Consider the following 27,190-nt stretch of genomic DNA (forward strand, 5'->3'; position numbering starts at 1 on the left):
AATTAGAATTTTACAATCTATGTACTAAGTGGCCAACCCCTTAAGGATCATTCTTGTCTGGTTTCCAGCAAAAAAAGAAAAAATTATGCTTTGTGAAATTGTATTTCTAACAGTACATAATATTGCACTGACACCTCATAACACAGAATGTCTGTATGTAGGTACATTACCTGGGTCCGCTAATTTAATGGACATTTCACTTAAATTCCGAATTTCCTCTTCCTGAGGGGCATGGATAACCATCACAGTTGATCCCAATATGCTCAGCAAACATCCGATCTTTCCATGCAGATTTAATTTCTCATTAAGGAAATATGAGGAAAGGATGGCACTGCAATGAAAAAGGTCAGCAGTCACAACACACATTAAAGAAAGCAATCATGTATACGCTGTTTGATACAAACTAACAAACACCGTCATCTGCTGATCTCCATTTACAGCTTTATTTGAAGTTCTTCTGTCAAATTCCTGGAGGGTGGTGCATTAAATAGCTACTCTACACTAAACGAATATTTCATCTATAGTCAGTGTCTGATTTGTCAGATTACTTAACTATTTTATTTTTATTTGATCTCTTAGGAACTCCAATGATGAAATTTCCTTGAAACATTTCCTTGAAAAACGAGGCAAACCCCACCTCTTGGCGAGTAAAAGCATTCCGAAAACCTTTAATTAGAGACGTACACTTCAGAGCAAAGTGTTTCATATGCACCTTCACTCCGCTATGCAATTTAAAAATTATAATGTCAGGCTTCAGACCAAACTAGTCCAAAACCTAAAACGATCCAACGCACTATGAAAAAAAAAAAGTATGGACAATTACTGACTGATGCAGAGATTAGCAGAAAAACAAGGTGAACTTTGCTCAGCAAGCCAATACATCTAGAGCTTGTGGATAGCCATCTACCCCTGTGGAGTACCCTCAGGTATCTGCCTGCCTGAATGAAGCAGTGCCCTTCAGATAAACTCAACCAGGTTATAACATCCAAAAAATTAAGCACCTTCTCCTTAGGATGTTTAGGATTAGGACAAAAGATGGCAAACACAATGTCCTGATTTAGGTAGAAGAACCACTTTAGGCAAGAAGGAGGACAAAAGGCCCCAACACCACCTTATCCTGGTGAAGAATCAGAAAAGGGTACATGCAGGAAAGCGCAACTAAGAGATCCAGCAAGCCAAAGGATAATAGCAACCAAAAATCAGTGAAACTCCAATTTGAAGGCTCTGGATACCACTCTGCAGACCCAGTCATCTGTGACTTACTGAGTCCAGGCAGCTGCGAAGTCCCGTAAGCATCCCCCAACCCCCAAAAGTGGGGAAGCCCCTTAACTATGACCAGGATTTGCCTTTGGAACCAAAGGACTTGGGTGTGAAGTTTTTTACGGAACTGGGATGTAGGCTTCCAAGGCTGGTTGCTTGCAAAGGGAATTCTTCTTGGATTTTGGAAGCGCAATTGGTTTACCTGTGACCTTCTTAATGGGTACAAATGTGCCCTTTCCTACAGTCACCTTCTGTATAAAGGCATCAAAAGATAGTGCAAAACAAGCATTTGCCCTCAAAGAGCAGCCTCTCAATTTTCTTCTTGCAGAAAAGTTATGCTGACCAACACTTAAACCAGGAGGATCCTCCTCATATGGATAGACATGGTGTCCACTCTAGAAAGCTGCCATATGAAATCTTCAAAGCATTAACTGTGAAGATACAGGCCCATGGAAAGTCTTCCAGAAGCTGCCAGATGGCCGGATCTTCCAGGTCATATTCTGCGTAATGGAAGCAAAAGCTTCGCCCAGACCTTAAAGCGGAGGTTCACCCCTACAATATACTTTTTCCCCTAGATGGATGCTCGTTTTGTCTAGGGGAATCGGCTAGTTGTTTTAAAATATGAGCAGTACTTACGGTTTACGAGATGCATCCTCTCCGTCGCTTCCGGGTATGGGCTGCGGGACTGGGCGTTCCTATGTTGATTGACAGTCTTCCGAGAGGCTTCCGACGGTCGCATCCATCGCGTCACGATTTTCCGAAAGAAGCCGAATGTCGGTGCGCAGGCGCAGTATAGAGCCGCACCGACGTTCGGCTTCTTTCGGCTACTAGTGACGCGATGGATGCTACCGTCGGAAGCCTCTCGGAAGACTGTCAATCAAGAAGGAACGCCCGCTCCCGAAGACCCATACCCGGAAGCGACGGAGAAGATGCATCTCGAAAACGGTAAGTACAGCTCATATTTTAAAACAACTAGCCGATTCCCCTAGACAAAACGAGCAGGAATCTAAGGGGAAAAGAGAAAAAAATAAATAAATGGAGGGCTGTAGTTTGAGGATCCCTGAAACATTGTGCTCTAACACTGTTAACAGTGGGACCCTATATAGACAGGCATGTGCCTTTCCAAATCGTGTCCAATCAACTGAATTTACCACAGGTGGACTCCAATCAAGTTGTAGAAACATCTCACGGATGATCAGTGGTAACAGGATGCACCCAAGCTCAATTTTGAGTGTCATGGCAAAGGCTGTGAATACTTATGTGATTTTTTTTTTTTTTTTTTATAAATTTGCAAAGATTTCAAACAAACTTCTTTCACGTTGTCATTATGGGGTAATGTTTGCAGAATTTTGAGGAAAATAATGAATTAAGTCAATTTTTTTTAATAAAGCTGTAACAAAACAAAATGTGGAAAAAGTGAAGCGTTGTGATTACTTTCTGGATGCATTGCATCTCTTCCTCTTACTGATGAGCTACCGGCCATCTGGATGCAGTTCATTTGGTCTGCGGGTCATAGTGAAAGATACACCCCACCTCTGCCCAATTAGGGTTGTAGGGAACAGGCCATGAACTAGGAGACCAAGCCCACAAGAGATCTCCAGAGAGACACATGGGCTTAGTGGAGCTGGAAGGGGCTATGTCTGGGCAAGGATTGCTGCCTTTTTTTGGCCAGTGTCCATTTACCTGAGGGGGTTAACATAACCCAAATAGTCATGAACATTAACTTCTGTGTCCTGTAATGTATGCTTAAAAAGAGCTCCACCAAGTTCCCTATCCACAGACAAGCATTTAATCCTCAAAATGTGGGCGCAGACACAGCCCCACAATGCAAGAGATGGTTCTTTAGGTTTCCTGGAGCTCAGCTTTAAATGTACTGTATTTGCTGGCGTATAAGACTACCTTTTACACTTAAAAAAAAACTGGCCAAAAAGCAGGGGTCGTCTTATACGCCAGGTCAGCTGCTCGGATGCCTGCTGGATGTGCGGTAATACTGTATGTAGCTTCAGCTACATACAGTATATACCGCTTAGCCAATACCGGTGAGCGATGTATTCAAATGAATACAGAGCCTGCTCAGATTGGAGTAACAATCTCTGCTAATCCGAGCAGGCTAAATACAGTAGCCTGCTCGGATTGGCTTTGAGAGTCAGAGAAGCGTAGGCTGATGATGTTACAGCCTCTGCCAATCCAAGCAGGCTTTGTATTCATTAATAGAATACATTGCTCACCGTGATTGGCTCCAGCAAGAAGGAAGAATATGGCTCCAGCTCCATCAAGAATGAAGAAAAATATGGCTCCAGAAGGAAGAAATATGAAGCATCGGAAGCTTCGGAAGGGGGGTCGTCTTATACGGTGAGTACAGGCAAAAAATCTTAAAAAAATTCAAATTAGGGGATCGTCTTATACGCCCGGTCGCCTTATACACCGGCAAATACGGTATTATTTTTTGTTGGAATACAAGCAAAATATAAATTTTCATGGAAAACAGTTTATGTCATTGTAAATGTTTGTCTGCTATGGCAGATTTGGACCATGGTTTTAAACCTGCAACTTTAAACCTCTATGAACCATTAGTCATATAAACATTTGAATAAATGAGTAAGAGCCTGTGCTATAAAATAGACAGATACTATATGTTAATTGTGTTATTTTTATTGTTAAAGGAGAAGTACAGTCTGAGCTTTTTAAGCTGGGCTTCTCCTCTGGGTCACAGGAGTGCAATTTGTTTTGCACTCCTGTGACCTGTTTGCAGCGGAGATCGTTCTGAAGTCTGCTCTCGTCATCGCCATCAGTCGAGGCAGCGTGTCATCCCAACTTCCCAAGTCTGGATCTACCAGCTGCCTTGATTGATGACGAGCCGATGAGACAGCCTCTCCCCGCCCCTCCACAGCTCAGCGCTCTAAGGACCAGACCAGGAGTCATGGCTCTGCTCGGGGAGGAGTGAGAACCAAACTGTAACGGTCACCACCGTTTACAACCTTCCATCAACCACGACAGCTTATCTGACACTCCAATCAACAGGACCCGATCCATCCCATTTCCCAGAATAACCGAGATACACAGCTCTGGGTTCTGGTTTCAAATGTATTAACACTTTTAATGGTTAGCTCTCAAGTTTATATACAGTTTACTAGGCATGTTTCAGTAATCACAGGAACAATCAAACTCTCCACCCACACATCACACACTGGGGAGGCTTCAATACACCTTCAGATGGGCTAATTACTAAACATTCCAGACATTTCGGCGCCGGTCTATAATTAACATGACCTAATCACTACACCTGAGAAGTCACATTCCTTTATTAAAAGAATTCAAACAAAACACCATCACACAATGATTTCCCCTCAATCCACATCTTTAGCCTGGGCTAAGCATTGAAAGAGTCATTCTATTGACCGGTAGGGTCAGAATAAACCAACACTTTGCAATATTTTAAGATCCTGCAATATGAGCCATCAGTAATGTCCCCTGTAATGTAATTTCTAATTAATATTTCTCAGTCACCCTATGCCCAAAAAGGGACACAGGGTGATCCTAGACACAAGAGTTATTAGTGACGCTGGCACAGGAGTACCCCTCATCCTTCCAAAGTCTCTGTTTGTCACGGGTCATTCCGTTACACAAACCTTCGGTGGCTCGGTTCTCAGTGCAGAGACACCGGGGCACAGATGCAGCATCGGTTGGATGCTGCATCCACCGAGGTAAGTAAGATTATGGGGGAAAATGAAAACCCATACTTCGTTTAATTTAATTAAATATAGACCAATAAATAATATTGACAAGGCAGATAAAATTAGATTAGTTCTGAATTTATACACAGATAACATTATAGGCATAGTACCTGACCAGTACACTCAAAGCTCCTAAGGGTGTCACAAGAGTAGCTGGTGAAAAAGCATACGCGGCAAAGTTTGCAACTTCTCCAGCTCCCACTGAAAGATAGAAGAACAGACTGTCAGTCTGGTTTATAAAGAGAACACTACTGGAACACTCAACAAGTGAAATTAGATATAACAAACAGATTGACAATTCTAGATTTCAGATTCTAGATTCAGCAGATAAAAGGTTAATGGAACAGGCTGAACATGACATGGCTGTTCTAAATCTAAAGCAGAATCTAGAAAACACAAATTCCAAAAAAGTTGAGACTTGGTGTAAATCTACATAAAAACAGAATGCAATGATTTGCAAATCTCAAACCCACCATACTAAAGCAGAGTGGATGCTACACCGTGGTAAACATGGCCCTGTCCCAACTTTTTTGAGACATGTTGCTGCCATCAATTTAAAAATTACTTAATTTTTTCCTTAAAATTTATTTTCTCAGTTTAAAAACATTTGATCAGTTTTCTATTGTGAATAAAACATGGGTTTATGGGATTTGCATTCTGCTTTATGTAGATTTTACACCGCAACCCAACTTTTTGGGAACTTTTGGGTACAAAGATATTGTAAGGTTAATGATAAGTTTACCCTAGTGGATAACCTTCATGATGTCACAGAAATTTGTGCAGGTTGCTGCAAGTTTTTTGCCTTTGTTAAGGTTACAGTGTAGTGTAATGATGTAATCTACCAGAAATTACTTTATGAAACAACGCAGTGGCAGCTGGTGCTCAAATTTTTCCGGTGGAGGGGTGCAAACAAACCAAAAAAAAATCCATCAATTGCAGCCTCACTATGCCCATCAAATGCAGCCACTGTGCCCAAATGCAGCTACTGTGCCCATCAAATGCCGCCATTGTGCCCCATAAAATGCCGCCACTGTGACCCCCGCCGAACCTATGGCTGTGACTAGGTGCTTCAAAAAAAGAAAACCCCTGCTACTGTAATTCAGGCGCCTGGTGTCCTAAAAGGGGTCGAATGCCTCAATAGGGAGTGGCAGCAGCAGCCATAGATAGAGGGTGAGGGGGGAAGCAAACATTTAGTGAAAGTTTTTTTTTTTACCATAATGCAGGTAAAGCAACATTTTTTGATACCTGCGAGTCATTTATTCAAATCCAGCAGCAAACGGGGAGTAACCCAAACTGCTGCTGAACACAGCATCACATGCTGCATGTAGCTGATGCTGCATAGAGAAATCCAAGTATAAACATTTGATATCTGGGAATTTTTTACTTAAACCCTTGCTGCCAGTATCCAAACTATCAAAAAAACAATGCTTTCTTACTAGATTAATCACAGATATTCCAGTATTTCATAACCTAACCTAACTATATGAGGTTTCTTCCACTGTGTGTGTAGTGAAGTACAAGACCACTGCCCATTGGTTAGCCGATTGCATACTTTTGGGCTTCATTTACACTGGCTGTCAAAACTTGTTTATTTGCATTCAGAGGACATTTCTGCATATAAAAATTGTGATGTTATTTGCCCACCTCTCCATCTTGACCAGTCACAGGAAGTATTGTATTAATTAATAAAATTATAAAGCTTCTTCTGAATGGGTGAGAAACATTTTGGGCAGACTTAAATTAGTGGAACCACATACTGCATGTAGTGGATTCTACTATAGTATGATACAGCGGACACAGGGGCCACATCATTTAACCACGAGTTCCAGGCCGTTTTTTTACATGTAGCAATCAATTTTTGCTAGAAAATCCCAAAACATTTTATATTTTGTTAAAGCAGGGGCCCTAGAGAATAAATTTGTGGGTTTTGCAATTTTTTTTTTATATAATCACACAGTATTTGCGTAGCAGTTTTTCAAACACTATTTTTTTGAAAAAAAAATATACTTTTTTTTTTATTTTTTGCATAAAAAAAAAAAAAAAAAGCAGAAGCCAAATTGTAAAATATAAAAGATGATGTTACGCCGAGTAAACAGATACCATACCATGACTTTAATTTTAATATCCATTGACGACACTTTAAAAGCCTTTACAGGTTATCACTTTAGATTTAGAGGGGGGGGGGGGGGTTTAGTGCTAGGATTACTGCTCATGATCAGACGTTCGTGGTAACACCTGTGTGCGTTGATTGCCGTTTGCATGTGTGTATAGATTACAGTACTGTAAGTAAAAAATACACACCCCCCTTGTCCCTAGTGGTCTGCCCAGTGTCCTACATGTACTTTTATATAATAAAAAACTGTTCTTTCTGCCTGCAAACTGGAGATTGTCCATAGCAACCAAAAGTGTCCCTTTATGTCAAAAGTGGTTTTAGAGCAGCTAGAAAACAGCGATAATAAATTATAATCACTTGCAGAATTGTGCGATAGCGATTTGTGGGGAAATTCGTCATAAAAAAATAAAAGTAATGACAGCGACAATTTTGCAACTGAGCAAATTTCAGTGATTTTGAGTTGATTATATTATTGAATAATTTTTATTATAATTATATTATTATTTGTTATAATTATATTATAATTTATGATTTTGTTTTTCAAACTTTTTCATACCCAGGATGCCTACAAGACTCTTGTTTGGACAGATTTAAGTGAGTTATTCCTAAGAATTACAGGCCTACAATGTAAAACGCCAAATTTCCTTGCAAATAATGGTAAAGCTTTCAGCACCTAAAATCTGAAATAATCATACCGCTAGGGAGGTTAAAGTCACAGTAAACATGGAATTCTACTTTTTGCAAGTTTTTTATGTAGCAAATGAAGTAGTCCTCTTCCATTAATCACCTACCTACAGGCCACTGTATATATATATATATATGTCCTGGTGGGGAGAAGGCTGTACCGGGATCATGGTCGAGGCCTCAACCTCGATCCCAGTGTAATTTTTTTCAGCCGGCGAGTCTCTTTCATGTAAAAGTATTACCGAGAGGCTGGGCAGCAGCTGGAATACTTTTACAGGTGGGGGAAAGGAGTCCCACCGCCACTGTCATTACCGGGCTCTCCTGAGCGATCGGGAAGCCCCGGATCGATGCCACCGGCAGCATCCATGTCTGGCCTCACAGTGAGAGGAACTGAAGCAGCGATTACATTATCACTTCCGGCTCTTCGTTTGTTCATTGATGTGCAACCAGTGAAGCAGCCAATCAGATTGATCTGTGTCTGATCCGCTCCATTGGAGCCCAAAGGAAATATGGGGGTCTAACAGACCCCATCTGTCCATAAAGTGTACCTGTTATTGCCATCAAAAAGATGTTTATATTCCCTTTTAACAGCAATAAAAGTGATCAATAAATGTTTATTATTTTTTAAAAGACTGTAAAAATAAAAATGAATAATCATAATAAAAAAAATCTCAAATCTCAAAATCTCAAAAGCGCCCTCGTCACCCCGTGCTCACAGGCAGTGGCGAACACACACACACGCGTCGGTCCCACATGCATATGTAAACCATGATCGCACCACACACGTGAGGTATCACCACCATCGTCAGAGCGAGGGCAATAATTCTAGCACCTCCTCTGTAAATCTAAACTGGTAACCTGCAAAAGCTTTTAAAGCAGCACCTATGGATAATTAAAATTACCGTAGTTTGTTGCCATTCCATGATCATGCACAATTTTGAAGCATGACATGTTAGGTATCTATTTACGCGGCATAACATCAGCTTTCACATTATATTAAAAAAATTGGGCCAACTTTACTTTTTTTTTTTACTCAAATTGTATTAAAAAAAAAAAAAAAAAGTGTTTTAAAGACCGCTGCACAAATACCGTGCGACATAAAATATTCCACAGACAGCTATTTTGTCCTCTAGGGCCGTGGTCATCAACCCTGTCCTCAGGGCCCACTAACAGGCCAGGTTTGAAAAATAACTGAAATACATCACAGGTGATATCATTTGCTGCTCAGTGATTGTAGTATTCTAGTCTGCATCTCCCCAAGGCAATACATATAACCTGGCCTGTTAGTGGGCCCTGAGCACATGGTTGATGACCACTGCTCTAGGGTCTCTGCTTAAAAAAATATATATATAAATGTTTGGGGGTTCCAAGCCATTTTCTAGATTAAAAAAAGTAGATTTTTACATGTATATGAGAAGTGTCAGAATTGGACCAGTTTTGAACCACAGCACCACCAGCACCACACTTGCTGCTGTTGCTGGAAGTTAAAGGGTCACTAAAGGAAAAAAATGTTTTTGCTGAAATGACTGTTTACAGGGTATAGAGACATAAAAGTTAACTGATTCCTTTTAAAAATGATTCAAAATAGATTAAATTCTATCATATAATGTGCCTCTAGTTTCACTTTCGGTTTAAGGCTAGGTTCACACTGCTGCAAATTCAAAATCGCGGTAAAATCACGATTTTACCGCGATTTCGGCCGTGATTTAAGAGACATCTGTGCAGGGTTCAATGTAAATCGCGGCCAGAAATCGCAAAAAGTAGTACAGGAACTACTTTTTGAAATCGGTGCAGCGCCGCAGATGTGGCGTCGCACCGATTAGGACAGTGCCATTGCCGACAATTGCCGGCCAATGCCGCCGATTTGAGATGCGATTTGACATGTCAAATCGCATCTCAAATTGTACCAAATCGTACCCAGTGTGAACCAGGGCTTAAACTGGTTTCATGTTTATGTGAAGTAAAGAGACCCACAGAACAAAAACAAACAAATCCAGGGCAGTGTTTTGTTTTTAAAATGCATCTGATTGGTTCTGAGGAGTTTTAGACACACAGCGAGAAGCTCCCATGAGTTTTTTCATAAGGAGCCAGACAAGCAGGAAGTGTGGAGATCACAGCAGAATTACAGCCACTTTAAAGCAAAAACGAACAATGAGGACATGAAACCAGGACTGCATAAAGGTAAAGGAAGCTATTTAGCTAAAAAAAAAAATTCCTTTAATGATCCTTTAAGCCTGCATGTAGGAAATAAAATCATCCCCTTCCTTTAAAATACCTACTTGACAGAAGTCCAGCCCACCACAGCCATTCTTTAAGGTATGCATGACCTCCTTGACCTACAGGCAACGACAAAACAATGATATGTTATTATAAATGCGATATTGCCTCTTTAGAATGGTAATGCACTGAAACAATAACGTAATTCTTATACATTTGCACATGCATTACATTTCTTATAATGGTGCCAACCACTTAACTAGTTACTTGAAAAATGTATTCTGGCAATTAAATGTTACGTTATCTATAAAGCCAGCCTTGGCTTGTGTTTTCAGTATTACCGAGGAGTTAACATGCACCCCGCAGGCAGGAAAAAAAAAAAAAACGTAAGTTTACACTCCCCGCACTGTGCCGCAGTGTCTTCTTGCAGGATTTGAAGTGCTCACCATTCCCAGGAATCTGGTTGAGGAGGATGTTGTCACACACTGCTACAAAAGCAGGAGGAAAGGCAACTACTATATTTAACTTCTTCCACTTTTATTTTGCAAAAAAAACAGACCTTGCAAGTATAGCGTTTTGAGATTATATATAAATAAATTATATATACACACACAAAAAAAAAAAAAAAAGGGGGGGGAGAGAAGATCAGCTTCACATAAACATTTTTACTCCCCCTTTTGCAAAAGTGTGATGTGTCCCAGGCTTTCATTTAAGGCAGAATTTCAGTTCTGAACTCATTCCAAGATACTTGAGATTTCACAACTGGGCAATTTGGTGACAAAGGTGTACTATTTTTGTTCTAGGAGAGAAATGCTTCATTCTTACAAAGATTCCTACAATAGTTTCTATAAAATGAGGGGGGCGGATAGAGTTTAAACTGTTTGCTGCTTATGATGATTTAGTAGGCCTCCATGTTTATAATTGTTTACGGATATATGACATGGATCTATGCAATCATGGCCTGGCTCAGGAGCGCGTTCAGTTTTATTGCGGTCTACATCTCTGTAGGAAAGGCGCCACCCTCAGTTTTTGTGTTGGTAACCATCATCACTGAGCCTGGAAATAAAGAAGTTTGTATCCAACAGAAAAAAAAAAAAAAAAAAAACACACACAATACAAAATGTGCATTAGCTGTTCTAAACAATTGTGCTTTGTTTGCAGTACTGCAGCTGTATACCTGCAACAGGCGCTCCGCGCGCCTGTAACTTCTTGTAGGCGCCGTAGTGCGTTCCGTGCTGGAATGCATACGGCGCTTGCACGATGATGTCATCGCCCGGCGCCGCGTGCGTTCCAATTTGGAACGCGGAAGTGCTCCGTGGTGCACGGCTGTTCTCCATACACCTGCTTCGAATCAGTGCTAATGCACTGCACCCCTCCCTTGCCTATAAAGGCATTCATTTTAAATAGAAACTTTGTTCTATTATTGTCGGCGGTAGCCAGCTTGGCTGCTATAGGACTACAGGTACCAGCCATCCCCGAGCTGCAGACCAAGCCATCCTGGATGCCTACTCTACACTACAGAGTCCCTTGCTGCTAAAACACTGAAGCCCTGCAAACTGATAAGTAGCAATTGTGTCACTTGTAGTTCTACAGAAAGATCTGCTGCATACTTTCCACCTAAAACAATTAGGCCCCGTACACACGGCCGAGGAACTCGACGTGCAAAGCACGTCGAGTTTTGGGATGAAGCCGCCGAGGAGCTCGGCGGGCCGCCTTCTCCCATAGAACAACGAGAAAATAGAGAACATGTTCTCTATTTTCTCGTCGAGCTCCTCGGCGGCTCCATCGAGCCAAAACTGTACAGACAGAGTTTCTCGGCAGAATCCGGGTTTTGACCGAGTTTCTCGGTGAATTCTGCCGAGAAACTCTGTCGTGTGTACGGGGCCTTACTGTTATGCATTATGGCTTTTTGCTATTAAAAGCGGTTGTAAACCCACATATATATTTATTTTTTTACACCTGCAAGGCAAAAAGCCATAATGAGCTAGTATGCACCGCATATTAGCTCATTATGAAATACTTACCTCGGAACAAAGTAGGGAACTTACCTGGTCCACGCCGAGCCAAGCGTGTCTTCCGGGTATCGCCGCTCCAGCGCTGTGAAGTGATTCGACGCATGCGTGGAAGCATTTAACTTCCTGGGTCGCGCACGTCGCCGCCACGTCACTGTGTATTCTGTCCGCGGGGAATTTGGTTTGATGGTGTGTACACACATCAGACCAAAATCCCCCAGCAGACATGTCCGATGAAAACGGACCGCGGACCGTTTTCATCGGACATGTCTGGTCGTGTGTACAAGGCCTAAGTTGTCCCTACAACTCCTATTTACTACGGGTACTCTCAAATTACCTCAGCTATAATTGCCTCTCATATGTAATTATTAGTTGTCTCAACAACGCCTATTTACTACGTGCTTGACATAAGTGCTAAATTGTTTATGGGCCTATGCCCTAAGTTGCAGAACATGTTCGCCTAAACTTTTCCATGCCAAGGCTGCATTCACACCTGAGCGTTTTGTCGCCTGAAGCGCGATGCCCCAAAACGCTAGAAGGGAAAAAATACATTATTCTCTATGGAGATGGTTCACATCTCCACTACAAAACGCCTGACGCCGAACGCCTGAAGCCCAAACAAGTTCTGGACCCTTTTTTTGTCGCTCGAATTGAGTGTTTTACATTGGTGACCCTAGACCTGTACAAAATCGTGGTAAAAAACGCCCCGTTTTGTCACGGCAAAAAACGCCGCAAAACGCTGCGCACAGGTGTGAATGCAGCCTAAGGGTTGACGTATTTCATACCTTCTCCCTTAGTGGCCTAATGCACGACGCTATGTAATACTGATAATCGATTGCATACTGTTGTGCATTGGAATCTTTACGTGCATACTATAATTTTAAACGCTAAGCTTTGGTCGCATGTTGTAATGCGTCCAGGCTCAGTAGCTCAATGCCTTTCTTTATGTGAGAGAGAGAGATGATGTAGAGAACCCCCAAACTCCTGTTTCTGTGGAGTGACGCCTGGGGCCTAATACTGAATTCTCACATAAAGAATAGCATTGAAATCCTTGCTATCGCAGTTGTGGTTCACTCCGTTCACCAGTGCTGTTACAATACCTGCTCTCATAGAGCCCTTCCTAGCCAGCCGGAGAAGTCCTTTCTTTTTTAGGATGAAGCTTCCTCCAATGAAAAAACTGGAGCTGATCGCCAATATGAGCCCAATATAAAAGTCATATTCTCCCTTGTCTTCGCTCATCTTGAAATGCTGTTAATCCAATCACATTGGTGTCTGTCCTACAGACCCAGATACATTGACAGAAGAATACGATCTCTTATGGGGAATCCACTGTTACATCTGTATGAAAAAAAAGGAATCAAGTCATTTGCAGTAATTGAGAGGAAAATACACATATATATTTTGGGGGACAAAGCTCATTCAAGAAAACATTGAATTTTATATCCCCACCTACTAGTTTCTTGAATGAGCCATGAAATACAAGAGAAAAAAGTCATCCAATTAGCCATTAACTACAAAATGGTTGCTATGGACAAAAAAAAAAAAAAAAAGGACAGTTTTGTAGAACACTTTTTATACATTAGCCAAAACGTTATCACAAAAAGAAGCATAAAATAACAGGTCAATAGGTCCAAGACAAGGGGCTAACAATTGTTTATACCTTAAAAGGGGAGTTCCAGCCATTTGTATGTTTATTAAAAGTCAGCAGCAACAAAAAGTGTAGCTGCTGGCTTTTAATAAACAGGCACTTACCTGCTCCAGCGACGCGCCGGCCAGGGCTCCGCTCCTCTCCCCCCCTCCCCGGCCGGCGTCTTCATTTTCAGTGTGGGCACCCGGCCGTGACAGCTTTCGGCTTCACGGCCGGGCACCCACTGCGCATGCGCGAGCGGCGCGGCCCGGCGCTGTGTAATTGGCCAGGAGATCGCCTAGGACCTGTGACGTGTCCTAGGCGATCGCCTACAGCAGCCACTTCCTGAAGGCGATTAAGCTTAGTCGCCTACAGGAAGGAGGAAGTGGGACAGGAAGTCCCACTCGTGCTGAAGCCCCCACTCCCCCCCCCAAAAAAATTACATGCCAAATGTGGCATGTAAGGGGGAGAGGAGTGGGTTAAGAGGAAGTTCCAAATTTGGGTGGAACTCCTCTTTAAGGCAAGCAACGGCAACAAAAAAAATTTAACAAGCAGGCAGGCAGATGGCTGGTACATGTCTGCTCCTCTATGGGCAGTCGGGTGTAAGCGGACAGGCGGCCATTTACATCCGACTGCCCATAGAGGAGAGCGGTCTGTGTCTGCTTTGCGGCCTTCATAGAAGGAAGCTTAGGCCTGCAGAAGGCCGCGGCCTCAATTACCGAGCGGCCGGTAATTGAGGCCACGGCTTTGCGGCCTTCTGCAGGCCTAAGCTTCCTTCTGTGATCTGGCTCCATCTTGTGGTGGCCGTTGGCATTACAAGTAGTTACATTACAAGTAGCAAAACAGCAGTTCTAATGTGTTTTGCATCTCCTTCCCTCTAATTAGAACCCCGAAACATTATAAATATTTTTTATTCTAACACCCTAGAGAATAAAATGGCGGTCGTTGCAATACTTTGTCACACCGTATTTGCGCAGCGGTCTTACAAGCAGGGCTGTGGAGTCGGTAGATAAATGCTCCGACTCCTCAGTTTTATGTACTTCCGACTCTCCGACTCCTCTGTATTAATATGCGGATGTATTTCATACATTCCTTGAGGGAAAGAAACGCAACCTACCACAGGACTACTGGCTGGGAAGCCAACAGTATACTGTATTGCACAGTTTAAGCAAAAGACAAACACAATGAAAACAATTTTTTTTATTATAAAACATGATTTCCCTAGTAGAATCCTATAGTCATGTTTAAAGTTTAAGCTAACAATCGGAGTTTACAAGTTTTTATAGCCTTAGCTGAATGACAGCAGTTTTTCCAATGGTTTACAGCTTCAGTCTTGAACTATTGGCCCTCCATTCCCTTCACTTGTGTCTCACTCTCTAGTCCTGCAAAAAACATATTTATTTAATCCCTTATCAGTGAGAGGCTAGGTTACACATGGACGCTGCGTTCCCTGTAAAAGAAGAACACAACACTATGGAAAGTATAAGTATTGCAGCTCCTAATTGTGCGTTGCGTGCCATATAGTGAAGCACATGAAAAGCATGCTTCTTCACGGTCACTTAACGTGTTTGTTTTGCGGTTACGTGAGGCACTGCATGCATTGGTCTTTATTCTTACAGTAGAGAAGTCATTAATTATAACTTTTTGTGAATTGGGACATTTAAAGTTGCTTTTTTTTTATTACAATCTAAATTTAGTAGGAGTTGGAGTCGGTGCATTGTTTGCCGACTCCAGGTACCCAAAATTTCCCCCGACTCCGACTCAGACTCCACAGCCCTGCTTACAAGCGCACTTATTTGGGGAAAAAATACACTTTTTTTAATCAAAAAATAAGACAACAGTAAAGTTAGCTCAATTTTTTTTTCATATTGTGAAAGATAATGTTACGCCGAGTAAATTGATACCCAACATGTCACGCTTCAACATTGCATCCGCTCGTGGAATGGCGACAAACTTTTACCCTTTAAAATCTCTATAGGTGACGTTTAAAAAAATTCTACAGGTTGCATGTTTTGAGTTACAGAGGAGGTCTAGGTCTAGAATTATTGCTCTCGCTCTACCAATCGCGGCGATACCTCACATGTGTGGTTTGAATACCATTTACATATGCTGGCGCTACTCACGTATGCGTTCGCTTCTGCGCGAGTGCTTGGCGGGACGGGGTGCGTTTTTTGGCCCCTAACTTTTTTAGCTGGCTCCTAGATTCCAAGCAAATTTGTCAAACCCTGCCTTAACCACTTCAGGACCGTCCCGCCGTCGTTATACGTCAGTACTTAGACATTAAAGGGATGGCAAACCCTCAAGGTTTTTCACCTTACGTGAACGGATCACTTCCCCAGTGCCAATTTGCTGGCGATTGAGGAAGTCAACCTGAACATTTTCCACTCCTAGGATATGAACTGCCTATGACAGCACCACGTTTGGTGCCTTCCTGATGACTGATAGATTCCACAGCCATGGCACTGTCCAACTGGATCCTGACTGGAAGCCCCTGTAGCTGCCTTGTCTAGTGTAACAGAGCGAGCGAATAGCATAAAGTGCCAGAATGTTGATGGGTAAAAAACCTAGTCCCCTTAACTGAAAGGGGCCCCGGAACCACTCCCCAACCTGTCAGACTAGAATCTGTTGTCTCCACCTTCCAGGCAATTGAAAGAAACAACTTTCCTGCCTCCAACTTTCAAGGCGACATCCACCAATCTAGTGCCCGAAGCAAACTGGGGCATAAGAACATTTGAGTATCCAGCGACTCAATCTTCTGGTTCCATTCCACCAGAATATTCCTCTAAGCCCAGGTTCACACTGGGCTGCGGGAATGAAGCCGTGCGAGTTCAGCTGAACTTGCACAGTTTCACTCCCACTTGTCAGGAGACATATGTTTCTGCACATATATCAATGTAAATCGCAGCCTGAAATCTAAAGAAATGGTACAGAACTTTTTAGAATTGGGACGGTGCCATTTCCGGCAATTGCCGTGCCATTGCCACCAATTTCACATTGAAATTGCAGGTCAAAACGCACCAGTGTGAACCAGGGCTAATAGTTTTGAATCAAATTGAACATATGGAACTGCTTTGAACATGGCAATCTTCTTTCCCAGCAGTCTTTTACAGAGACGAATCAAGGTAAACCTGCGATTTCTGAGTAGAGACACCTGATTTTTCAAAGAAAAGCAAAGCACTTTTCTTGAGACAAACAACTGCACATGGACCTGGACACCCCAACTTTCCAGAGCATGGACTGTGAGAGACATTTTGCCTCAACTGATGAGAAGACTGTTCTCTGAGCAACAAATCATCCAAATACCCCAGAATGGTGCCCATTGGATGCCTAACAGACCCAGAACTAGGCATAGCACTTTTGCCAACACTCAGTTGTGGATCATACCGAATGGCAAAGCCACAAACTGAAAGCGCCAATCCATTATAGCTAATCGCTATAACTTCTGATGTGTGGGAAAGATTGATCATTGAGACACAAATGTAAGCATCTCTTATGTCCACAGATGCTAGAAAATCTTGCTGCTGATGCAAAGCCACCACTGAACAAACCGACTCCATGGTACTGATCCGATTACTTACGCCTTGTGCCATAAGATGGAGCCCTTGAAACAGTGATTTACTGGCACATTTGATCTTAAACTGCATAGTGGGGAAATACCAAAACTCCAATCTGTAAGTAGAAAGAACCAAACTGTCTGAAATTACCAAGCTCTGAAAAAGCCAGCAACCTTTCCCCCACCTAAATGAGTGGGGGGGGGGGGGGGGCCCTTCACTGTGAAGTAGAGTTGTACTCTGGTTTTGCTGACCAGGCCCCTTTTTGACTTTGGCCCCTGAGTCCTCACCTCTGAGATCCATAGCCTGGGAGTGTCTGTTAAAGAAGGATCTAATATCACAGCACAGGGGATTACAGTATTTGGTGTCCTAAATTATGCAAGAAAAAAAATAATCAGCCCATCATTAAAAGGTTCAAAGCTATTGAATACACTAAGCATATTCTGTTACATAGCAAAAGCTAAACTAGTGGTGTTGTAAAAGCCATGACAAATAATGGCTACATGATTAGTATGCAGAAGGGTTTGTCATAAACGCACCATTTATTAAAGTGATGGATGATACTAAACATATATATAATATTCACAAACAAGATTTCCAGGAACTGAATCTATAGGGAAAACGGTCTGCTTCCCTGTAAAATGTGACATCTGAGAACACTCTGCCCTGTATACTAGAGAAACCACAATGTCTTTTCAATGACGGACTATCACTTACATACAAATGCTCTAAAACAAACTTGAAATACACAGTGGACACAATGCAGCTAATCGGGTCCAAATGTATAACAGCCCTTGCTGTGAAAAAGTTAATATACCCTGCATCAGGGAACTAAAAACGTACAACTCTGTGTGTTCATTTTTACCATTTCCCATCAGAGATATGTTCACGTTAACTGGCACAAACTGATGCTGCTAAACTCATTCCGGGCAATTAAGCTTCAAAAGACTCACAAAAGGGTCAAAGGGCAAGTTCAACTTTTCATGAAGAATAAAAGGTGAAGTCCTAACATCCTGGTCATGCCTCCCAACCCTGCTGTACATAGTGACTGTGATGCCCCATGCTGTTGATTTAGTTGTCTGTACAATGTGGTCACGCTGACATAGAACGCCCTTGTCACACCCCTTGGGTGAGTATTCCTCATAATGCTCGCAATGGCAAGCACTCATTGGTCAGTACAGCCACACAACCATGCTAACCAATCAGAAGCGCACCTAAGGCTTCTTCTTCTGTTAAGGTGTCCCAGAAGAAAAAATGGTCACTTGGTCATGCTTGCCATAGAGAGCATCAGGATGGATACTCACTCCATGACGGTGTATTGCAGTGTATTCAACACTTCCAGGTGTGTAAAATACCTACTCCCCCGTCACACACTGTGGTTCCTCCTGCCAGCTCATATGTCACTACAAAAAGTGGCATGTGTGGCAGGGATAGTAGGTATTCAACCTACCCAAATACCTGCAGCAGCTGGGGAGCATCAAAGTGTTAGCCATTCAACGCACATTCTGCCAGAAAGGTAAATGTATTCCCTTTTCTTTTAAATGCTAGCTTATATATCTAAGTGTCCCCCCCCCCCCCTTTGGTGTAACCCACATGGTAAAATCATTACCTTTAGCTTGCTCTTTGGATAATCACTGTGTGGCCCTGGCAGAGCCTACTGCATAAACACACCGCAACCTTATTCACACAAAGAGAGACTCGCGGCACCCCCAGCCATTGGAAGGTAAATGAATTACACAGCAAGTGCCCTTTGTACAAAGGATGTGTGGTGCTGGCTAGGGCCACACAATGAAGGTCTTCAGAGTGCATCTGAAGATAAGTATTCAGCTATGAAGGTTACGCTGAGGGGGGAACGATTTAAAGAGCAACTAAAAATTGTTGTCGTTTAATCACTACTTATTAATAGAAGAAAAGGGCCAGTGTGATCAGAATTTAGGGAATAAGAAAGCGGCAATATTTTAAAGAACCATCCATGGGTGCTGCCTGTATTTACATAGCCAACAATCAAAATAGAAATGTTCATTTTGATATTGGTTTATTATCTATGCCGGCTTTATTACATTTTACAATACTCATCTGGGACAAGTGAGCAGATCAGCAAAATTAGACTATAGTCAAGCATTCTTGTACCTGATCAGGGTCAGAGACACAAAGAATTGACACCAGATGTTGTGCATGATAGCCAGGCAACTAGCATTTTCAGCCTCCCTCCCTGATTCATGGATCTCCTAAGCAAAAAACTTTAATTGGGCCTCCCCAGCAATATTTCTCCAACACTCGGTAATGACAACTGGGACAATAGTGTAATTAGTCCCAACACACGGTATGACTTCATTAAGGGCAGGCAATCAGAGAACTGTTAACATAGTCAAAATATATCTTCCCAATGTGAGGGATATCCCCCTCCTAACAATATAATGTTCCTGGATCAGGCTCAGGAGTAATGGGTGCTGTAGCTACATCTAGCAGAAAACTGGAACCATCACAGATCAACGTTCATATTCACCAGTACACCAAAGATCACAACAACGTTTTGTTTTTTAATTGAAGAATGATCACATCACAAAGAAAAAGGTGCAACAGGGATGTGATACGTGTTTACAGTGGACAGAAGAAAATAGCACTGAGATAGATAGATAGATAGATAGATAGATAGATATCAGCAAATGAAAAATGGTTTCTGATGCACTGGCTAATATTCGGCCCATGTGTACCAGCCTAAAGACTAAAAGTACGAACAGAACTGCAAAAGTGCATATGGGTCAGTACTGTGGGGGTGTGAGGCAGTGTATGGATCAGTACGGTCTGTGTGCGATTGAAAAAAAAAAAAAGGGAACACACATGGCAATGGCAACCAGGGTTTTTTCTGTGTCCGTTAAACAGATTTTTTTTAATGCTTTTAGAAACGCAAACGCTGCAAAAACAGACGCTTTAAACATGGGTTACTATCCGTCAAGTGAAATCGTTCAGGAGAGGTTGTAAAAGCGTCCCGTGTACATGAAGCCTTAGTCTTAACATTTTAATTCCTTCATGGAGCACCTGAACCCCAAAAATGATAGAATTATATTTGCAGAAAAAGTGGCCTTTCTAAAATTCAAAAGATATATGCATACATGGGCAATTTAGTCATTACGTTCAGGAGAAAAAAGGTTTGGAAGGGAAGCTCTGTAATAGGCTCATGGGGAAGTCATCTTCACATATGTTATCAAGATGGGACACAGCAAAACAAAGCTGCTTCTCATAGCAAAGAGACCAATTAGAAGGCGGCGGCTACTGGAAGTGTACAATGCCACCCTAGGGAGTGCCACTGCAACATATATGACTAATTAGGATAGTACTCCCTCAGCAGTAAAGATATTAATACGCACGAGAAGCAGAGAAAAAAAATGTAATTGTTTTACAGCCATTTAAAGGTCAGCAATTATGTTTCTCTTAGGACCAGGAAAGAAGCTACACATACTATTTGCTGAACTGACATATATCCTGTAGATAAAGTACGAGGTGTTAGTGCTCCTGAAAACCTGACCACAGTCAAATTGTAATGCTGTATTTGCAGATAGCTATGTTTAACAACATGGTGGTTAGCTCGGCACCCCCGACATGTGCAATGCTGATATGCTCAGCTAAACACGCAGTTAAATTCTGTTTTACCCATCAGCAAAAACTGAAAAAAAATGGACTCGTTTGATCACTCCTGACAATTCACACATTCCTAACATGCTGCACATTCAGGGCAGGTGATGCAACTATTCTAGCATTGAAACGTGTGCTTAATAGAGCATAAAAGCAGATTACCACATTTCTAAGACCCCCCCCCCACAAAAAAACAAAACACAAACAGGTTCTCTGCTTCTGCTCTCATGATAGCATGCATAATGCAATACAGTCTAAACTGGCTTACAAGGAACAGACTGGACAATATACTGTTATTGTACCTAGGACAAAGGGTGCCTGTATTATATCGACCTGGGAATTTAAAGAAATAACACCACACTGTAGTATAGTCTTGTGCGATCACTCTACTACGGGTGGAGGGACCGGCAATGGAGAATGTGGGTGTTTGTCCCTCCCCTCTCTTGCGCTGGGTGAACTTCAAATTGGCACGAATATATCTGGCTATATTTTTTGTACCCTTTTACATATTTGTACTTCTATTCTGATTTTATTGTACTTTTCAAAATAAAAAATGTTATTTGAAAAAAAAAAACAACACCAGAACCATCATACATCACCATATTTTTTTAACTGTTCTGTCCCCTATTGCACAAAGTACATGAGTACTCATCCCATGGTATCCAACAACAGCTAAGAAGGCGAAGGACACTTCATGGTGGCAGCTTGTTTTGACACTTTCCCAAGACAAACTGTGACAAAGGGAATGCAGAGACTGGCATGTCCCTCCCGCTCTGCATTCCTCTTGCTACAACTTGTCTCTGGAAAGTGTGCCTCACAGTTGAGAAAACTTGCCATTGTGAAGCCTCCATCTCCTTCCTAGCAGTTGTCAGACCTGCCACTACAGAGTGGAAGGGGGTGCAGCTTGCACCTCATAACTAGGGTTAGGAAGCACCTAGCAACATGGGATAAAGTACTACTTATGAAAAGGTTTGTATGTGAGGGTGCTACATAGTGGCAAATTCTGTTAATGCTGTACACCCCAGGCGGGGGAGAAATGTCTGGTGAGTGCAGTCACAATAGGAGCACAGATAAACCACACATGTTGTTATCACTCCCTGAAGAGGCCAAGGAGTCTTGTTTACCAGCACAACGCACTTTTATCACAGTATCAGGACTTTTAACTGTATAATCAAGATTTTGCTCACCACTTTTTATTCTATTAATTTTGTTCTATTGTGTTTGTATGCACAATAGTCTTTTGCATGATAATATAGATATAATTTATATATTCTGTTTGAGGTATAATTTAATATGTGTTTGTTTTCACGTTGTGCAATTTCCCATTTTTAGATTTCATCAAAAGAGTTTATTCAGAATCTCAATCACCCATAATTACTAATTAAGGAGGAGTTTCAGGTCCTCCCAGATCACATAAATAAGCACCAGTCACTTTATCATTTTAGTATCTTAGCATACACCAGCCATAAGAACAGCGCCATATCGACTTCATTTTCCTATTCAAAGTACTACTTATATGTCCCCCGTCCCCCCCCACTTGGCTCTGTTGAAATTGATGCAGTGGTTTATGAGCATCATGGTCACACTCGTCCCACAGCCGTCTGACCATGCAAATCTAACAAGATGAACCTATAGTCAGCTTTGAATGACAGTGCAGGAGGAGAGGGGACCTGTCATACAGTGCACACAGAGCTTACACAACTCCCATCCCTTCTCCTCCTTAACTGACAGAACAAGTGTTTTCTTAATAAGTGGAAAGCTCTAATAAGGTCTTTGAACTCGCTTACAATATTTGAATCCAAATGTGTGCATATACCAAGCGCTAGACCATGGGTCTTCAAACTATGGCCCTCCAGTTGTTCAGGAACTACAATTCCCATCATACCTAGTCATATCTGTGAATGTCAGAGTTTTACAATGCCTCATGGGATGTGTAGTTCCGCAACAGCTGGAGGGCCGTAGTTTGAGGATCCCTGCGCTAGACACTTGTCTCAAATGTATAGACTGGTACTTGGGACACAAAACAATACAGTTCCCTACTTTATTAGAAAAACAGTAAGGAGAATTAAATCAGGGCTTCACCTTGACACAAATTAAAAAACATATTAACTCCACACATTTTACATCTATAAGTTCACAGGTCCAAGAAATGTCATACAAATTTCTGACCAGGTTATATCGAACCCCAGTGAGATTGGCTCAGATGTACAGGACTGCGGATGCCAGATGCTGGAGGGGATGTGGGCAGAGGGGCACTTTCCTCCATTTGTGGTGGTTATGCCCCAAGATTAGAGTGTTCAGGGAGGGAATTGCCCCATGGGTTGAAAGGTTAACACCGGACCAACGGAACCAACACCTTTAAACTTTCTCTTTCACGGGACACCAATGTCTATTAGATCCTATAGGAAAAGCATCACTCTGTATTTATTGAATGCAGCCAAACTTTTAATACCCAGGCTATGGAAACAGACTAAATGCCCAACTTTACTTGATTGGAAGAGAGAGGTTAATTTAATAATGGAAGCCGAAAGATGGGTACATACTGTTAGGCCCCTTTCACACTGGGACAGGAGGTGCAGTGGCGGTATAGCCCCACTATTTTTAGCGGCGCTATACCATCAGAATTGCCGTGGTATTCGGCCACTAGCGGTGCGCTAGCAGCCAAAAAAGGGTTAATACCCCCTGCAATGCACCTCTGCAGAGGCGCATTGCGGGCGGTATAGCCGCGGTTTCCCAGTGCTTTCAATGGGAAGGAGCGGTGGAGGTGCGGTAAACACACCGCTCCTCTCACCGCTCCAAAGATGCTGCTAGCAGTAATTTTGGAGCGGTCCTGCTAGCCCTTAGGCTTTTACACTGGAGAAACAGCAGCTGCTGTTTAAGGTCGGTTTGCAGGCACTATTTTTAGCGCAATAGCGCCTGCAAACCGCCCCAGTGTGAAAGGGGCCTAAAAGATAGAAAGGATGAGTTTAGGGAAACATGGGCAGAATGGGAATACTGCTCTGTAGAGAATGATTGGAGTAAATAATATATAGAGCTGCGGGTATAGTATGTAAAATGCCCCAGGGAGGTTTTTTTTCCCCCTTTGTTTTTGCCGTTTACTCCCTTCGTACCTCACTGTCCCACCCACCCCTACATGCGATATGCACGGGGGTATAGGAGGATACATGTGGTTTTTGAAGAATGGAATTTGAGATGGGGAGGGGGAAAAGAGAGGGTATAGGGTACACTTTGAAGAGATATGGTTTAGGGAAGGGGAGGTATATACTCACTTTAGGTAGATAAGAGGGTAATATGACGCATAGAAGCCTCGTATAAAATGTTTTTTTTTGTTTTGATTTTGTGTGTGGTGCTGATATGGCTCACAAGAAGCCTCTTAAAGTGGAATGCTGAATTAAAGGGGGCCTATAGATAGAAGTGGGGGGTTAAAGGGGTTGTAAAGGTAAATGTTTTTTCACCTTAATGCATCCTATGTGGACATTGGAATTCTTCAGACTCTCATTTCACCCTGGACAGCGAGAAGATAGAGGTAACATGCCACCCAAACATACTCAGCAGCTCCTTTGGGGCTTAGCGCTACATTAATATCAACATTAAGGATGAGCTCCGGCGTGTTCGCATAGAACACGTGCAGAGCCCGCCAGGAAGTGAGCACGGCGCTAATAAAAGCCAGGGAGACATTTCACGATCCCTGCAGCCGAGCATCGGGACAGTTTCTCCTTGGCTGTGATTAGCGCAGTGCCGTGCTCACTTCCTGGCGGGCTCTGCACGTGTTCTATGCGAACACGCCGGAGCTCATCCTTAATGAACATTAACACATTACATCTAGGTATGAGATCAGGCATGCTTGGATCCTAGTCCTAGCGCAAGGCCACCAGGAAGCTGTCACAGTACTGGGCCAATCACCTGTGGCCAAAGCATTCTCCACGCTGCCGCATGTATACGTGGGACGTGTATGAGCGACTGCAAGGGTTGCCTTGGCCACTTATGATTGGCCCAGTACAGCGACGGCTTCTTGCTGGGCTTGCTCAGGTGGGTCCAGACTAAGATCTGCACATCCCTAGTTAGAACTGATGGTCTTCAGCTTCACTGATAGCAAGCTTCCCCACCTCAGCTTAGCATTGGCAGCGTACCTGCAGTGGTTTTTAGGCCCCCCTGCATTTATTTCCTATTTGTTCTGAGTATGAGGACAGTACTGTGTGACATCAGAAAGCTCTCCTCTACTGAAAGAAGATGGGGCTTTGTAGTATGACAGCACTCAGCTTCTGCCATAGCCAGCCCATTGCTGTACCATGACACAGGATCATTGCGTTCCCTCCACACCTAAGGACAGTCCTACACTGTATTCTCATTACCTGCATAGACTCTATTAGAACTGGAGGACAAGGCTCACCTCACTAAGTCCCTGCCATGTCCACACACATATAAACAAAGCATGTCACCTGCTCCGTGGCCACCGGCCGCCCCTCACTCGTTTCTCATGCCCCGAGGTCGTACAATCCATGGATCCCCTGCGGACAGCTCCACAACCCGGCCGTGACGTCACTCTGGACCCTGCCAGCTTCCTGCTTCCGCCACTGACTCTGAGAGGGGAGGGGGGATGAGTCACGAGCCGGGACATGTGACATTTCTCAACTTTATCAGTAGCGTTAGGATAGCATTGTGCATCTATGTGTGCTGACGTATAATATTTACCGGTGTCTTATGACAGAAGGCATATTAGTGTGTGTGACACATGAATGCTCTCTAATCAGGAAATACAAATCCATGGTGATGTGCTTAGTAACCAAAGTATGGGCACCCAATGTTTGTATGATCCAGCACAGCAGGCTTTGGGACTCTACTTACATACATCTTTATAGTGGACCTGAGGGCAAAACTCAATTTTTTTTTCCATTTATGGATAGAATCAAAGGCCTAACTAGAACTTTTAGGACCCCAGGGCAAGAAACCATGAAGGCTCTCTCCCCAAGGCCCTTACTTACCATGTGGCACCATTCCATCTTGGGGTCCCCCCACGATGGCGGAATGCCAGAGCCCAGTCACAAGTGCGACCCTGGTAGTTCCGCCACTGGTGTCAGTAGTTTTTTTTTTTTTGTTCTTTTTACAACTTTATTTTCTATATATTTTTTAAAACCCCTTTTGGGGAGTCTTTGGTGAAATATCAGGTTTAAGTATGTCTCTCTTTAGACAGAGAAATGGACTGAGGACAGATTCATCAGCCCCTTTCTCTGCAGCCTCAGCTGCACAGAATGAATGGACAGGAATAGCCCTGTACAGAGCTTCCTGTTCATTCACAAACTGAAGTAAAGTAAATTAACTATGCCTCAGCTATGAATGAATAAAAAAAACTGAGTCAGTGATGACTCTATGCATTAAAGCGGAGTTCCACTTGTTTTTACATTTATTAAAAGTCAGCAGATACAAAAAGTGTAGCTGCTGTCTTCTAAGAAACAGCCACTCACCTGTCCCACGGTCCAGCGATGCGGCCACCTGAAGTCTCGCTCCTCTCCCTCTCCACGGCGCTGTGATTGCAAGTGCGGGCACCCAGCTGTGACAGCTTGTGGCTTCATGCGCAAGTCGTTAGTGGCCGGGCAATCTTCTGGGACCTGTGACGTGAGAGAGGGCGACGCCTAAGTGGCCCGAGCATCGCAGCCATGGAATGTGTACACCCCTGGCCTCTTAAGGTAAAGGGGGAGCAGTTGGGGGGCAGTAAAACCATGGCCCCACCGCAAGGTTTTACTGCCCCCAACCCCATATGTGAGCAGCCAGTCACATTGTCCCCAATCACCACCAAACCAATCTCACTCTTTGAAGAGTGTTCTGTGTTTGGATTGCTCTTCAGAGAGCATTTGACAGGCGATAAAGAGGTGTTGTATCATCTCATCACCACCTGCTTTAACCTCTTGCAGACTGCACAAGTTTCTCCCTCCAGCTAGAGGGAGCAGTTGGGGGTGGTAAAACCAATGGCTCAGCTGCAAGGTTTTACCCCTTCCCTTAACCTCACATGTGTGAACAAGCCCTAATAGTGGCGCTAGTCACAGTGCCCCCAATCACCAGCACACCAGTCCCAGTGTAACCATAAGGTCTCATTCACATGTGCAGTGCTTTCAGAAGAGCAATCTATGTTCATATAGCCAGATTCAGGTAGCTTTACACCGGCGTATCAGTAGATACGCCAACGTAACTCTGAATCTACGCCGTCCTAAATTTAAGCGTATTCTGGAAACCAGATACGCTTAAATTAGGCTAAGATACGAGCGGCGTAAGTCTCCTATGCCGTCGTATCTTAGGGTGCAATATTTAGGCTAGGTGGCGCTTCCGTTGAGTTTGGCGTAGAATATGTAAATGACTAGATACGC

The 27,190-nt window shown here is 43.0% G+C and overlaps 1 protein-coding gene across 2 annotated transcripts in view; it reads right to left on the reverse strand.

Moving 5' to 3' along the window:
- NIPA2 (NIPA magnesium transporter 2) overlaps positions 1-25,411 on the reverse strand; it is a 38,951-nt gene extending 13,540 nt beyond the window's left edge. The window contains exons 1-5 of one of the 2 annotated variants that reach the window (XM_040336302.1): positions 25,271-25,411; positions 13,121-13,358; positions 10,071-10,127; positions 5,105-5,195; positions 171-331 (exon numbers count right to left, since the gene is read on the reverse strand). In XM_040336302.1, coding sequence (XP_040192236.1) covers positions 171-331; positions 5,105-5,195; positions 10,071-10,127; positions 13,121-13,259 — 448 coding nt within the window. In that variant the 5' untranslated portion in view covers positions 13,260-13,358; positions 25,271-25,411. Of the gene's footprint in view, positions 1-170; positions 332-5,104; positions 5,196-10,070; positions 10,128-13,120; positions 13,359-18,807; positions 18,898-25,270 lie in introns of those variants that run through there. The other variant, XM_040336303.1, reaches the window with a different exon arrangement.
- Positions 25,412-27,190: the final 1,779 nt, after the last annotated feature.

The sequence above is a fragment of the Rana temporaria genome, chromosome 2 (genome assembly GCF_905171775.1).
Source record: "Rana temporaria chromosome 2, aRanTem1.1, whole genome shotgun sequence".
NCBI classification, from domain to species: domain Eukaryota; kingdom Metazoa; phylum Chordata; class Amphibia; order Anura; family Ranidae; genus Rana; species Rana temporaria.